Source organism: Cryptomeria japonica, chromosome 5, assembly GCF_030272615.1.
Source record: "Cryptomeria japonica chromosome 5, Sugi_1.0, whole genome shotgun sequence".
In the NCBI taxonomy this organism is placed as follows: Eukaryota; Viridiplantae; Streptophyta; class Pinopsida; order Cupressales; family Cupressaceae; genus Cryptomeria; species Cryptomeria japonica.
This window is the reverse complement of record NC_081409.1, coordinates 325,249,291-325,266,618: the sequence shown is the minus strand read 5'-3', so window position 1 is coordinate 325,266,618 and position 17,328 is coordinate 325,249,291. Positions and strand designations below refer to the sequence as shown.

The window sequence follows — 17,328 nt, the reverse complement described above, 5'->3', positions numbered from 1 at the left end:
ATTAATATGTGTAGGAAGATCAGCAGTGGATAATTATGTAAAACTGTCTAGTGAGGAGACAGAAAGAAAGGAGGCTTCATGAGACTCTGTACCCAATTAAGAGAAAGACACTAGTCTATATTACATGTCCACCATTGCATTCTAAAACATAATTCTATTCTAATTTCACAAAATATAAATTAAGATTTCATTTCATTTTCAATTTTGCAAAGTAGGAGTAGAAGATATAAGGGTAGAGTCATTCTTCTTTTCATGCCATTTGAGAGTGACTCTAGATAAGAATACTGTAATATAATCTGCCTAAGTATTACCAGCTAATTGTAGTATATAGGAAGAGGAGTTGGTGATGAGGTACACCCACCTTGGGTTGGCAGAGCCAAAAGTGAAGGGAAGATAGATCAAATCGATAATTCCACTTGTTGGCTAAAATCGATTGCTGATCCTGATTATAGGGAGTGGCATACCCTTAGGGACCATCAAACCTGTGATTTTAAGGTCCAACAGTTTGTATAGCCTCATGAAGGGTCCTAGGCTTAAGAGCCTTGACCAATCCTGCAACCTATCATGTAGTCCCTCTATCAATAGCATCACCACTCGTCTACCAGGCATCTCAGGAACCATCACAACGATATGTTGAAACTCATTGATGTAAGTTTCAACATGCCTGGGCTGTTTCAATAATGTGAGGTCTAAGTAATACAACTCTACATCCTTCTTGTCAAATCTAGCAATCAGGCGCTCAGTAAACTCAGTGTAGGAGTGTATAAGACCATGGTTCTGTGTGACCAAACCATGATGCCACCAATCATATGCGACACCCTCCAAATGTAGCACCGCAAACTGTATGGCCTCTTCCTCAGGCATCGGCTTAAGGGACAGGTAAATATCCAATTTGTGCACCCAAGCACATCCACTAATCTTCCCACTGCCATCGAAGGGAGATAAGGTAATCTTACCGGTAGCCTGCTTAAGATCATTATTCTGCTTTTGTCTGGGCCATCTGTTATTATGGTTTCTCATATTTTCTCTGTGCTGCATACAGTACTGGTGTAAGGGGAAAGCATCCCTAACATGCCCTGGGAGACGAACCCACTCATCACTAGCTGCCATAACCACGTCTTGAAACTCAACGCCCTCCTGTGGGTCTACTGGTGGTAACTCATCTCTCGGAGGAAAATGAAGTTGCATAGGCCTGTCAGCTGTCTGGGCATGAGCCTTGTCATCCCTAGGAGAAATAGACGCACTGCCTAATGATGAAGGTGCCCTTCTACTACCACGACTCCTAGCCACAGAAACAAACCTGCCATGAATGCCACACCTATCCCTGTGACAAGTCAAGTCCAGTGTATCTTGAAGTCTGTCTAATTTCTGTACAATCCTAGGTTGAGAATTAGCCAAAGTTCTCATCACTTCTTCTAGATCAGGAAGGTTTTGTCTCTCCTCCTGTCGAGGATTCCTACTATCCTTAGGTCTATCACCCATGTCAAAGTCCAAATATCCCTGTGCTCTTCTACATGTTTAATATCTCTAAGGTCCGGTTCTTCCTGAATGCATAGATGACCCTCATGCTGGTACGATCATGCTCTAATACCACTGAAATATCCCTAATTTTTTCTAAGTTTGGTTGCTGTTGATTGAAGTTTAGAATGGTTTATCTAAGGTTTTATGCTTATGTTTTGATGCCAATGCTTGCTTAGAGTTTTAGTGTGAAAGAAATGCCAAGGAAATAACACTCTGAACCACAAAATGAAGGAATATAATTGACTGATAATTAGATCATAGTTCTGATTTTTAATGAACAACAATGTAATAACTTCCAGAATTAAGAATTCTAATTATTCAGGACAAGAAGTAGCATACCAGGAGTCCAATGCCCATCCTGGAGAACATTTAATTGATGAATTGAAGAATGAAACAGTCTAAGGGCTTCCAGCTGCTGCAAGTGGGCTCAAATGGTTTTATTTGATCCTATGAAAATTACCAAAAACAAATACTTGAATTCCACTAATTTCCACGCTTGGCTCCCAGGAAGAATTATTCAATCTACTAATCAAAACAATAACTGGAGGAGAAATTTATTCCTGTAACCACTAAAAATCACTGAGATGCTGATGTGCAACACTGACCATGAGAAATTAAGCAGATTCAAACCCTCTAATGGCTGGATCGATGGTATCTAGCACCCTGAAAGGTCACCAAATAGTACGGCTGCATATGGAGGCTGTACGGTTGCCATAGGAAATGAATTATCTGCCTTTCAGTCTGAAACCCTCTCCAATCTGCATATAAATTCCCTATGAATGCTGTAATAAATCTGAATTGAAGCCCAATTAGGAATTTTGAGTGAATTCCTCCATCCTGTGAATTGGGGTATCGTCCAATTTCACCTTCTCTTCAAGGAGTTTTCATTCCTCAAAGTAGCAAGCTGCTGAATTGAGTTGCAGAGCTCAAATTCCAAAAGTTGATTGTAAAAATGATTTTCCAAGATGCTAAAATGAATCTCCTCATCTCACTTTATTACCTCCCTAACACTAATCGAACTTTTTGGGGTTATTATTTAATTTAATGAAATTTATTAAATATAATAATTCCTTGCCAAATCGCCTAACTTGAGGGTCCTTTTATTCATTGATTTGGCCCCACCTTTTAAAACACTTAACACCTATGGAAATGTGCAATGGGGTCTTTTTAATAAATGCAATTCAACCTTGCACTTTTCTTATAAAGTCACTTTAATTAATTTTTGTCTATTTTTAGAAAAAGTGACTTTATATCATAATAACATTATCACATCAAATAATAACACTTCCTAGCGCCAAATGCCAAGTATAGACCCCCATGTGCCATCACTGTCATCTCCTATCCACTAAATTCACCTGCGGAGATGGCTAACATGGGAATCTCCAAACCCGAGTGATCTACTGGGAGAGAGGGGACATTACAACAAAATAGAATTTTATTTCAACCAAGTGCCTTTTCACTACTTTAATTTATGTTTTGAATTCAGCTATTGTATAGATGTACAATACAAAATCTGAAAAGCTACTAAAAAATGGTAAATTAGGGCTCTCAATAGAATCACCAAACTTGCTAGTGTATTATATTCTTCTTGGAAATTGAATGGGTAATCAGATAATGACGAACTGTTTAGAAAAATGAAAATATTTGTTGGAGGTTTTTTCTTTAATACCACCAAGTGACAGCGTCACAGCTCCTAGCTTGTAGCTTAAAATTGAAGGTTTGGACATATGCTGCAAACCTTAGGTCATAAACTAGTTCAAATACCTTGAAGGAATGCAAAAGCAACCCATCAAAGCACCTAGACAAAGTCGCTGGGCCAAATTCCAGTCTAGAGGGCCTTGAAAATGCAAAATATGAAAACTTAAAAAATAGCAAAAAACTGTATTTCAGAAATTTTCATATGTGTATGAAACTATCACTTGGATGATACAAGGTGTTGTCTGGATCACATATAAATCTTTTGTGATGGTTGTCAAAGGTCTTTCCATTAATTTCATTTCTTGTCTCTCCATAAAGAGCCTTCCCAACCTGTTTTGGTTTCTTGAAGTTTTGATTATTAAAATGACATTTTTTCTTTAAGAGAAGTGTCTAAATACTTTTTAGGAATTCATCATTCATTGCTTTAAGATGCTTAGTTATACAAATCTATCAAGCAAATGATTATTTTGTGATGTAACAGTTCAAAAACTGATCATAATATATACAAGTTGGTGCATACGTTGAATCCCAAACATTAATTCATAGTTGAGCTACTAGTGTTAGTTTTACGGAAAGAGGATAAATGGATAATGAAATGTTGCTGTGTAGAAAACAACTATAGATCAGATTTATTTGATCCAAGCAATACTGGTCTGGAACTTCATAGTTTTATCCTTTTTGGGGAGCTCTCAAGGACAAGGATATAGTTCTTTTATATCACCATGGGCATGAATTGCATTATTATTATACTTTTTATACTCTTGTATTTTATGTAATTTATTTATTTAGTTATTTTCCTAGGCACATTGCAGCTTGCCTATGTTTTCATATGCTGTTGTTATCTTTGACAATGTTCTTCTGTTCCATTGACCTACTCTGGTCATTTCTGGACGTTAATATCATTTCAATTTCTATCAATAATATTGCTTCTGCAAGCTGCTTCTGGTTTTGGTTGTGCTTCTGTTTCTTATACCATTTTCAATAGAGATGACTTAATATTTGCAAGTTTTGCTAATTTTTGTGACTTTGTCATTTGTGGCTTTAAAAATTTCCTGACATACATGTAAGTTGAGGGTCATATTGCTTTTTAATAAATCCTATATTTCAATCCTCATTGCTGGTTTCATTTGAGTATTCTATTTTAAAGTTTAAAATATTTACATCTTTTGATTGTATGATCACGACTCATATATGGATTGCATGTTTCTTAACATTTTACATCTTTACTTTTTAAAAAAACTTGTCTGTCTTAAACCCTGAACCTAACTTTGGAATCAGTCCAATTTATATCCTTGCTTACAATGAAATTTAGTGGTCTGCGAAAAGAATGTAAGAAACATTATTGCAGAACTTGTTCATTTTTTAGATCAATTTTCTTTTCCTTCATACCATCATATTATGTTACTTCATTTTCTGTAGACATTTCTATCATTTAAACAAGGAATGATAATAAGCATCCTTCAGGGAATGGACTGATTCTGCTTTCAAATTCTTTAGGTATGAAGTGTCAGGCTTATTGTTTGGCAATAAGCACCCCTTTGCATTTTTCTACAGTCTGATGAGTGCTGCAAAACATTATTTCTTTCGGACTTATTGTTTTTCTTTGATTCTTAGTTTCTGGTCTAAAGAATAATACAACAATAAAAAATAAATATCTTCTTTGTTATGCTTTGTGAAAAAAATGCAGGACCGGGGTTTACTTTCCTATTGATATCCTTAACTTTATTCCTTGTTGGATCATGTATTGCATTATGAGAAGTTACTGCACTGTTGACAAAGGACTCTGCTTTGTTTTTTGAAAGGTGTTTATGATCTGCATTGAATTTTTACTCTCCTTTCAACCAATGTTTACTGCATTTTCTAGAAAGAACACTTAATTCTTTCTTACATGTGATACTAGAAGCAATATCTTCAGATCTGGGGCTCTTTTTGTGCTTTGAGATATGTTGCTCCACATCCACCCCTAGCTAGCTTTACCCACTACTTTGACATCTTTGAGCAACTGATGTGATCATATGTGACTTATGGATATGATGCTATGAAAATTTGCTTTTCTAAAGAATCTGTAAAATAATGCAAATATGATGTACAATGATTAATCAGTTATATTTCACACACTTGAAGCCTTTTCTTCTTTCTAAAGGCATCCATATCTTCCTTAAACTGATCATTGGAAATGATTTCTCTTGCAAAGACAACATGGATGATGCAATGGTTGACATATTTCGCCAATTTAAAGGAGTTTCCAGTGGTCTTCGACATACTATTGTTGGCACTTCCTCTGCAGAAAAACAACATTTAGTGAATGCTTCTTGGAAATCTAAGACTGCTAATACGAAGGATACAACTTGGGATAGAATCTACAGATCCAATTATCTTTTAGATGAGGAGGAACATGCTGGGGAAGGTGGACGTGTCACTCATTTCATGACAAGAACTAATGGTTGTCTCTCTGACAGTGAATTGCATGAAAAACATTTTGCTTCTCAGTCAAACACAACTCTTGGAGTAAGCTCTGCAGCTTCAATTCTGGAGAAGACTCAGCAATCACAGAAAACAAGCGAGGCACTTCTGTTAGATGAATATTCTACTACAGAATCTTTGACAGGGTCTGAAATGATAGAGGATGAAGTTGGAGTTCCACCTGAGGTAAACCTGTGATTTATGTATATCGACTTCTTTCTTTAGGGCTTCTGTTTGGCATCCATAATAGCCCCTTTCTTTTATTTGTAGCATTTCCATGTACCAGTAGAACTGGGGTTGCTGTCGAGGAGAAGTTTTTTATGATTTTGTAACCACAATAATAAATTTAATTTGTGTTAGTGTCATGAAATATATCAATGGTAATTGGCCAGAATAGCAAAACATGGTCTGAATATTGCCTCATTCCACTAGTTAACTCATTCTGCCTCCTACAAAGGATTAGGAGATGGATTCCAAACAGTACTGTCCCCACTTTACATGGTCTCTAAGGACACTTGTTTTCTAAAAATCTTGCATATGCTATCTATTCCTTTTCTTCTCATCTGAATTCAAACTTCAGATGATCTGGTAAGGCCATGCAATGAACATTAAATTTCACGTAGTCCACCTTATCTTAGATTGGCAGCATAATTTTCTTTCATCTTCAAGGAATTTTCTGAGCTCTTTTATGAATGACTGACCAGTTAAGTGTCATTAAATCTTTCTTTGAATCCCACATTGAACCTCTCAATTCCATTTGCCTCTTAATGAGCTATTCAGTGAGGCATAAATTGGCAAAACAAACTTGCAAAGGTACATTTTCCACCTCAACTGGGCAGAAAACATTCTAGAATTCATTAAGAGTCAAATCATGCCCCACTTTTTGCATTACAATCAAATGGAAAATCCACATTTCTTGTTATAAGAAAGACAGTCTGCTAATGCGATATGCTAGTGTGATCACATGTTAGAGATATGATAGTGGTAAAATGTCATAACATTATCTAGAAAGCTACAAGAATCCTTAAAGTTATAAGGTTAATTCTATAATTGTTCTATTATGCCATTGTAAAATACTGTCAAAGTTTTCTAAATCATCTGCACTTTTTTTTCCAAAAACTTGTTTCATTATTTCATGGACTTAAAAACCTCATTTCTCTAGTCAATTTCTATATTCTGCTATTCATTGGAATTTGGGAAGTCTGTGTGTTTTTCTCTCAGAGGTATTAAAATCACACTTCACTTACTAGTAGATACATATCAGTTGATTTTAAAGCCTAACTCCTGTTGATGTATGTAGCGTCTGTCGGATCCTTCAGACCGACATAAATGCCTAGTGGCCTATCGGCCTTAGACATTTATGTTCTCTGATTTAAATCTCATGCTCTTGGCGATTTCTTATGTTCTTAGTTTAGCGACTTTATGAAAACCGGTTGCAAATGTATATTAACTAATTATAACTACCACCTTGGGAGATGTGTTAGTTAACATTGGTTAATCCCTTGAGAAGACGTGTTGATTAAAGATGAACCAACCTGTGTATAAGTCGTGTTGCTTGGCACCACCCTTGAATGGGTATATAGACCTGTTCCTTCGCTCTTCCAAGGGATCGTATTAGAAGACACAAGCAAATCGAATCATCTAATAACTACAGCAGTTCATTCATTGTTATCTACAGCATATCTTGTATCCTCCTTCAGCAATTCGTGTATTACCGCCTGCACATTGGATTCTTCATCAGCAAATTGAATCTTACATTAAGGCAGACTGAACCTGTGTCATTCTTTAGAAGTGTGAACAGCATTTATTAATAATCCAGTTTCACAGTGTGAAGCATTATTTGTGAAGACATTATTGTTTTTTGTCTGTCCAATCTGATCACCAATTTAACATGGTATCAGAGCAGGCTTAAGGAAAGATCAGATTGGATTTATAGAAGCAAGGTCATCTTCCACTATTGTCTTCAAGTTCGACTACTCCTATCAAACGTCAAGATGGTGAATGGAATTAGAGTTGAAGACAGACTTGAGGGAGCATCAAACTTCGTATCTTGGAAGTTTAGAATTATGCTTGCCTTGGGTGAAAACGAATTAGACGACTTCGTGAAGAAAGCCATACCGGAACCAACCAAAGAGGATGAGAAGCTTCAATGGAAGAGAAAGAACCATAAAGCAATGGAGATGTTGGTTGACTCGGTGAAAGATCACATCGTGCCGATTATTTCCAAGTTGGAGACGGCATATGACATGTTCAAAGCATTAGAGGAAATGTATGAGATCAACAACACAAGCCGAGCCCTTGCATTAAAGCAACAACTTTACCACATCAAAATGATGAAAGAAGAATCCATCACCTCATACTTCATGAGGATTACTAAATTGAGAGATCAACTCTCTACCATTGGACACACTATAGAGGGCAAAGAGTCAACCATGTTGGCACTCAATGATCTCCCTTCATCTTGGGAATCATTTATTCAAGGGATAAGCGGAAGATCAAAACTTCCTAAGTTTGATTGATTGAAGATAGACTGCATTCAAGAAGAGTCAAGATTGGTCACAAGAGGCATTGGTCAAAGTTCTACAAATGAAGATATTCATGTTCTTGCCTCTCACTCCTCAAAGAAGAAAGGTAAGAAAGGACACTTCAAACGAAGGAAGGATATTTCATAAATGCAACGCTTTAGATGTGACAAATATGGTCACTACGCAATGAAATGTCCAACCAAGACTATGCCTCAAGCTTCCATTGTGGATGTTGGTGAGACTCTTCCACAAAAGGATGCAGATGGATTCATATTCTGATTTGAAAGAGATAAGTTTTATGGTTGAATAATGTTCATGAATTTCATATGTAGTTATTAATTCATGCAATTACATTATGCATATTATTTGTGAATCTACATTGTCAATAGATGTCTGCTTATGACAAGCTACATTTGGATATCTTGTTTTTTAAATTTCTTCAATTTACTATGAGAAACTTGTCCCTTACATACTATACATCTTTAGTATCACAGCCTGTTGCTTTTCAGGTTATAGAGTTTTGAAGTTCTATTTGTGATGAAGAGATTGAAATTCAGGAAGAATATGCAGAGGACTTTAGTGGAGATTATGAGATTTTGCATTTCCAAATTTTTATAAAACAAATATTTAACTGCAAAAGTGCAACAATTCACTTGTGAAAGCCATAGAGGCATTTGTGCAGATGATGATAGCATCTAGGGTTACGAAGCAAGTTGAGACAAGAAGGCTCTTCTAGTGAGAGGGAGCGTACTACAAGGAGATTTTGTTCTAAATCTCAGGATGGTCATATTCCTGCCTAGGGCTCGATCTTATGACAGTAGATCCATGGTGGTTTTGGATCTAGCACTTCTAGTCGTATGAGGATCATACCAGATGATGAGAGTCTCCTGAAGCAAGACATCTTCCATCATTGGGACCATGTGAGTAGGGGATGCTTCCGTGACAGAGGGAGCAGCTAAGAGGATGTGCTTCGATTGATATCCGAGGATCTTGGTCATATTGGTTCAGAGGGAGTGGACCATGTCAAGATGGTTTCTCTAGTGATCAAGTATCACTATGTTAGAGACATGGTGAAAAGGAATGCTATTCAATTGAGATACATTAGTACTGATGAGCAAACGGAAGGCATTCTCACCAAGCCCCTCTCTAGAATAAAGTTTGTGTACTTTTGAGGTAAGCTTGGTATGGTGGAGAATGAAGCCCTAGCTGAGATTGAGTCTCAGCTTCATTGATTTGTTTATGTATATACTAATGTATTCTTATCTTCAAAAGATGTTTTAAGTGTAAACTCTTGTTAATGCATTTCTCCTTGAGAGAGACTTGAGGTGTAAGCCCTTATCTCCACCCTCTGATATGGTTCATGGTGGATGTCATGTGTGTGACGCCATGACAACACCACGTGAGAGAGTCCATGGTGATCTTATTGTACTTGTGTGTTTACCCTCTGGATGAGCCATGGTGAATATCATTGTGAGGTGATGATCTCACAATGATGAACACTTGTGCATCTTACCATCATTGTGAGGTGACGATCTCACAATAATGGTTGATATCTTGTGAGGTGATATCTATGGATAAGCCATAATGGTGGATATCACGTGAGCTAATATCTATGGATAAGCCATAATGGTGGATATTACGCGAGGAGATATCTATGGATAAGCCATAATGGTGGATATCACGTGAGGTGATATCTATGGATAAGCCATAATGGTTGATATCACGATGAGGTGATATCTTTCCTTTCCACATATGGGAGTAGCCATTGTGGTCAAACATCACATGAGGTGATGTGACTTATAGACATCTAGAAAGATTCCTCCCTAGCTAAGAGGGAGTGTTGATATATGTAGCGTTTGTCGGATCGTTCAGATCGACATAAATGCCTAGTGGCCTATCGGCCTTAGACATTTATGTTCTCTGATTTAAATCTCATGCTCTTGGGAGATTTCTTATGTTCTTAGTTTAGTGACTTTATGAAAACCGGTTGCAAATGTATATTAAGTTTTAAATAATTATAACTACCACCTTGGGAGACGTGTTAGTTAACAATGGTTAATCCCTTCAGAAGACGTGTTGATTAAAGATGAATCGACTTGTGTATAAGTCGTGTTGCTTGGCACCACCCTTGAATGGGTATATAGACCCGTTCCTTCACTCTTCCAAGGGATTGTATTAGAAGACACAAGCAAATCGAATCATCTAATAACTACAGCAGTTCGTATTATTACTTCAGCTGTTCATTCACTGTTATCTTTCAGCATATCGTGTATCCTCCTTCAGCAATTCGTGTATTACCACCTGCACATTGGATTCTTCATCAGCAAATTGAATCTTACATTAAGGCATATTGAACCTGTGTCATTCTTTAGAAGTCTGAACCGTATTTATTAATAATCTAGTTTCACAGTGTGAAGCATTATTTGTGAAGACATATTATTGTTTTTTGTCTGTCCAATCTGATCACCAATTTAACAACTCCTAGGTATTTCATATTGGTTATTTCGTTGGGGCTAAGCCCTGCATCCAAGACTTTTACAGTGAAATACATTTTTTGATCAATAAATTTGAAAATGGCATGCTTATGATATCTTTTGAGGAACCACAGTATACCGAATAACATTCATTTTTCTATGATTGCAATAAATATCTTCATCAATAACCAACATACTGTATTTGTCTTTATACACATTTGAGTCCTCAATCCAAAAAGTGGTAACCCTTGTCTACAACCTGAAACATCAAATTATGTTTATTTGAGTAGCATGGAATATTTACCTGCTTATATATGATACTTGTTGGTTGAAAATTTTGTACACCTGGGGGGATGTGCAAAATTGTGGTTTCAGCCACAGTGTGTGAGTATGATACTCTCCCAATTTAGGGAAGGCTCCCCCTATCTACAAACTAAACTAATCTAATACGGGTGAGACAATGGTCTTTTTTCTTCTTTCAAGAAAATTTATACTCTTTTCTCTTCACAGAAAAGCAATAGCAATTGGAAATAAATAACAACAAATACAAAAATGAGACTTTTTTGTAGGATTTTTGGAACATAAAGGGAAGCAAAGTTTCCATGAAGGCACAAAGACCTCCATCACTTCCTTGGGACAGGAAAACAGAAAGAAAGCTCAAAGTCTTCAACTATCTATTCTTCTATCAACCTTTTTAGATGATTTTCTGCTAACTAAGCACAATATGTAGTAGCTCAAAGTCTAACTACATGATGCACTTCACCTTACATGCACAAATCTTAAAAATAGAAGCAGCACAAAGTCTACAAGCTATCTTCCCACTTGAGCTTTCCACACTAGCTTCAAATATGATAAGCAGCTCAAAGTCTGCAAGACCAAATCTGAAAACCAAACATATAACTCTAAATGCAATTAGAGCTCAAAGTCTGCAAGATTGAATTTAAATCCCTCTTGAACAATAGAACAAAACTCACAATCAACTCCAGAAAATGTTGTCACATAACAACTTGAATTGGCACAAAGTCTCAACACAACTTGCCTCTTTTATTGAAAGCAATTTGATTTACATCTAAGCTCAAAGACTTAGAGTGCACATACAAACTGACAGAATTTTGTTGTATTGCCAAAAGATATAAATTACAATAGATCCCCTCAAGTATTTATAGGAGAGGAGCCTTGAGAAAAAGGTGGGAGGATTCTAACTACTTGAGAAATTATCTCAACCACCATGACTTATTCCAACTACTAACTAAGACATTCAAAATTACAAGTCCTATTCTAAGTTGACTTGTAATCAGCTTACTTGTAATTACAAAAGTGCAAGTGATAAACTTGCAATTACAAAATTGTGTTTTTTACAAGCAAACTTGTCAAAACAAAATTACAAATACACAGTTGAAACTATTATGTGTCCGAAGACACGAATCTAAATACATCATCCTCTGTTTTGAAAATCTTCATGCTGCTACAAGATGCTAGAACTTGAAGTATTCAGGATTGGTGAAGATATTTCGAACTGGAACGAGAATTTTCATCCTTAATGATCTTTGTGTCTTTCGCCAATGAACTTCAATCTTATCTTCTTGCTTAGGGTAGTATTGGCTTTTCAAGAGAGAAGTTCTTTGCAAGGCTGAAGTAAGAAGCCTATCTTTGTCTTGAAAGCACTCTATGCTCTCAATCATTCATATCACTTATCCATCTCCTTGTGTGGCTCCATCATGTTGTTGCTTTCTCTTTGTATCATCCTCCAATCTTGGAATCTGCTTGCAAAATAAGGCCCATGCCTTAATTTATTGATTTGGTAGGTCGTGTGTGCAAACAAGACTGACAAGGGAAGGGATAAATTGATGCAAAAATGGACTCACAAGTGAATTTCGGGTTCTGGAAACTGCATTACATGTGTGGAAAAACAAGAGCATTAACTTGCAATTGCGAAGAACTATTGACGTGTCTAAAGTCGCATTGCTGCGAACTCTATATGGCCAACACAGAATAGAGTAAACTTGCTGAGTATCCTATCCTCTCTTGAGATAAGGAAATCCCTAATGCTATTTCTGACGTTTGATCAAAGGGGACAACCTCAAGGTTTCGTTTGTCAGGTCTTGACTGTGGGATTACTCAGTGGTTTGATGTGTTTTTGCTGGAAACACAAGGGGACTTACGGTAAAATAGGCAATTGCTGGATGAGTTCCCTGGAACTTTAATAGTCTCGCTTATCGGATGGTTTAAGTTGGATTAATACTGTCTTCAGCAAGACTGTAGATTCTTCTTGATAAAAAAGGGGAAAAAGGAGGGATAGAGAGATAGGTGCAGAAAATCTAAATTACTTAACTAGATAGCAGATTTAGTAAACAAACACACCTCCAAATAACTAATTTAAGCATTACTAGCCATTTAAGCACAATACTTGCATCAATCTAGTGCGATCCTCAAGGGAAAATTGAATTTTCATGCTATTAAATACAACATCAGAACTTTGACATTCATTCAGTGAGCATTCAATAACCAAACTAAGCATATGAAAGGTTCAGATTAACCATGCGGAAGGAAAGACAATCAACCATTCCCTAATGGTATGAACAGCGAGGATTCTATTAGATGTTTACTTAGAAAATGCTATATAAAGGAAAGAAACATAACTGAAAATTCTAGATTAATGAAGGAGACCATGCACTCACAAGGAAACTTGAAACAGTCTTAACTTTGCATTAAATCCTGTAAATTTTGCCAGAGCTTCTGCAACAATCCATGAACTTCTTACAAAATGAGGGAAAACCATCCCCTTAAATAGGCCTCAAAAATGGATGAATGGCCAAGATTTAATCTAAACAAATGGCCCAGGTTCATCCTTAAAAAGGTACCCATACCCATAAATGGAGGATAAAATATCAGCAACTACCCCAAAGGGAGTAATAATTACCCAAAAGGTAATTAAAACTTATCCAAAAATAATCCAAAAGGGGATACATAAAGTTTTACATTTCACAGCTGACTTGGAAGTCAAACATGACCCTTTGGCCAAAAAATGCACTTTTCAAGATCTAAAAGGAAAAAATCACTTTACGAGAGCACTTTTTCTTTTTCAGCCTCACACCCCTTTTCTAGGAAATCATCCTTGCCGTGCAAATATTCTTGCCAAAGGTCCCGACCTACTGTACATTCCTCACGAACATATTCCTAGAACCTGAGGCACAATTGGAATAGCAAACTGAATGGAGGCATAGGAGGATGACGAACTTTATACTGCATGCCTTCAAGGTATTGGTCTACGTGCTTCAAACCATCTTTCCAGCTGGAACGATTACGCTTGAAGCACAACATGTCTAATTGGAATTGACTAGCAAAACTCAGGTCCTTAGCGGAATAGATGATCCTATCCATCCCTAGTCTTTCCTCCCAGTCCGGCTGTATCACTTCATCGGACAGGTCATTTTGCCATCCCGAGACCATTGATCAGAGGATCATTTTGCCGAGTTCTTGCATGGTGTTCAGAATTGTCTCGCATGCATCGTGTTCTTTATCAATGATTTCTCTTGTGTCATTCTTCATGGTGATAGTCCAGTACCATTCCTTAAGAGTGCTGATGTTATAAAGATCTAGGATGGTGGACAATATAGGAATCTATGCGTGGATCCAGAAAAGAGCCCTCATGAGGGGGAGAGTTGTGGTAGCCACTTCGTGCATTCTGAGGGATTCCCTTTTTACCTCTAATAGCTTGACCAGAGTGATCTCTAGATGGTGTGCCATCTCTTTTACTTCCTCAAGGATTTGTTCTCCCCTTCCTTTGATGCCTTGTATCCATTCCTTGACGGCCCTTGCGGTGTCCCATACTCCTTCAAATTCTGTTGTGGTTCTCTGTGCTAATGCTGTCGGGGAATATGGGATTCGAAAGCATTGTGCAATGGTCTCAGGAGTTGATCAATATATCCTTCAGCCTGCTCAGCACAAGCTCGATACATATCCTTCTCAGCTATTATTTCTTCAAGTTACCAAAGTATGTTCTGCACTAAATCCTTGAATTCCTCCTTTTCTTGTTCCTTAGTGGCTCGTCCGATGGGGACAGTCGTGATGCTATAATCTGCCAGTGTAATCTGATCTGTTGGCTTGTCTGCAGGTGGGGTGGCAATGTGAAGAGTATGGTTCCTTTGCTCATCTTTGGTCACTCTAGAATATGCCTTGGGCTTTTTCATCCCTTTGGCGTTAGCTTGGTCTATGCGTGAGAAGATGTCCTCCAAATTGATAGGTGGTTTGGTGGCGGCTTTACGTTGGGCTCGGGCAATTAACCATTCTTGAGGTACAGTCTGGGCTGATGCTATGGTTAAATTTGCACTCCATTTTTTGATGTTTTCAGCCGACTCATCACAAAGTTGCAGCTGTTCTGTTACTGGAGGAGTGGAGGAGGTGTCAAGTTCCTTGCTTGCAGCCGAATTTTCTCCCACTTCACTGAACAATTGTCTGGTGCCTTCGTGTTATGGTTTCTCTTCAGTCTTTTCAAGCTCACGGGTCTCATCTGTCCTTTTCTCTCCTTCAACAGTAAAGTCATCCTTTGTAGTATTATGGAGCGGCAATTCATAGTGGCTCTGCTAGGTGGGTTCATGTAATTCAATCCCTTGAGTGGATGGAATTTCTCCTTCCTCAACTTGATTATCAGCTTCGGCTAATTCAATAGCTCTTAGCTCGGTATCCAGCATGTCAGGTGCAAGAGGATCATCAGCTCCAAATGCATCAATATCGCTTTGGGAAGGCGGAGCAGGTATATAATCTAGTTCTACTACATCATCGGACGAACTGGGGTCCTTGGACGATGAAGTGACCTATGGTCTCCTAATGGGAATCTTCTCCCTTCTTGTTCTCTTGGATGTCCGAGTTCCTCTGTTGGCCTTAGCCTTCTTCCTCTTCTCGGGCTTTTCAATTTCTTCCCTAGGTGCACTGGAAGTTCCCTCATCTTTGGAGGACTGAGAATCAAGGCTACCCATTAAGTGGTAGGTGAACTGGACTCCTTCATGAATTAGTCGCTCAATCTGCTGATGCAACCATTGGTCTATATATCTTGCTGGGGCTGCCATGACTGCCTCAAAATTAGTGATCGGGTCTTGCGACCAATCAACGCCTGGCAAAAGATGCCTTACTGCCTCAAATTCCCGGACTTGTAGATAATTCCCTGAATCTGTAAGTTGATCTGGGACCCGACGATATTCATAGAGTCGCATTTGCTGCACACTCAGCCTAGAATATTCACACCTTCAGACCTCATAGTCATCAGAGCAGTTTTTCCAATAATCTTCAACTGACTCCTTTGCTCTGTACCGCCTGCCATAGGCTCTCTTCGCCAGATTGTCGTGATCAAAGCATTTCCTTGGAAAATGCTCTTGTAGGCCATAGGAGACTAGCTCTGCAAAGGATTCCTCTGCCTGAGATGGGGTCTTTAGATGTACATCTTGGTTGCCTATGATCATGGGCAATGCAAATCCAGTTAGCTTCCTCTCTCTGAATAAGCTACCGGTCGGACGTGACTGCCTAGCGACCTCCATAAGAACTATCTTGTCGGTTGGGTACCGTGGAAGCCGGAGAGGGGCACCATCAAAGCCAGCTATTCGCATGTAGGAGAACCTCGGGAACTGGATGAACCAGGCTCCGTATCTCTGTACTAGAATAGTAGCTTGCTCTGAGAGCCTTATGTGTAATCCTCCTTGCATTAGCTTGACCAGGCGCATTGTGAAGGCGTCATTGACGCGCTCATATTGACCAACCACATAGGTCGGGTTGTTCTTTTCTCTTTGAGCTATATCTTGATAATGTAGCTGTGGGTAACAATCATATACCTTCACCTGACCAGGCCCATTCCCAATTTCTCCTTTCATTGTTAAACCTGGCAGTGGCTGGTTCTTGGAGACCATGTAGACCAAATAGGAGGTCATAGTGAAATATTTTTTTGTCTTAAGTTCTATCAGCTGGGTGTGGATGTTATCACTTATGATCTGGGCCCAGTCAAACTTGGACTTCCCAGCGAAGACCTGCTCTGTGAAGTAGAACATCCATTCTTCAAAGTAGTTGGATTGGGGAAGTCCCATAATCCTGCTGAGCAATGTGACCATGTCCCCATGCTCATTGTGAAAGTCGCTTCTAGGGGTCTTTTTCCCAATCCTGACGCTTGGGGATCTCCTTTCCTTGTACCACTCTTCATTTATCAGAGTTCTGCATCTGGCGGGATTCATATCATACACCTCCTGTGCTTCATCCATAGTCGTTGCTATAGGGTTGTTTGGAAAGGGAATGTCAAATGCGTCGCCAATGGCCTCGGGAGTGAAGTTAGCGAGGGTCATGTTCTCGAGGAGCACCAATCTGGAACCTGGCTGGTAATGTCGGGCGGCTTCTACTACTAACTCATAGATTTGCACTACTGGAGGAAATCCCGCCGCTTGGGCGATGCCACTTTCCATCATCTGTCTAGGTCTGCCATAGGCATTAGGGGAGAAGACTCGATTCCCGAAATCTTGGATATCAATATGGCCCAGGTCAGTATCACCGACACTATCCCAGACACTGTGAATTTTTGACTCACTCAGTCCCCCTCTTTGATATTGATACTTCATCCTTTCAATTTTGCGAGGGATATCTGATTTGGATGCTCGTGATGTCTCAGCTGT

General features: G+C 38.5%; 1 protein-coding gene across 2 annotated transcripts in view; it reads left to right on the top strand.

The window, feature by feature from the left end:
- The window catches only part of LOC131062392 (uncharacterized), a 214,978-nt gene that overhangs the window by 106,749 nt on the left and 90,901 nt on the right, over positions 1-17,328 (top strand). For both annotated transcript variants that reach the window (XM_057996042.2, XM_059221446.1), the window contains one exon: positions 5,414-5,868. In XM_057996042.2, the coding sequence (XP_057852025.2) occupies positions 5,414-5,868 (455 nt within the window). The remainder of the gene's footprint in view (positions 1-5,413; positions 5,869-17,328) is intronic.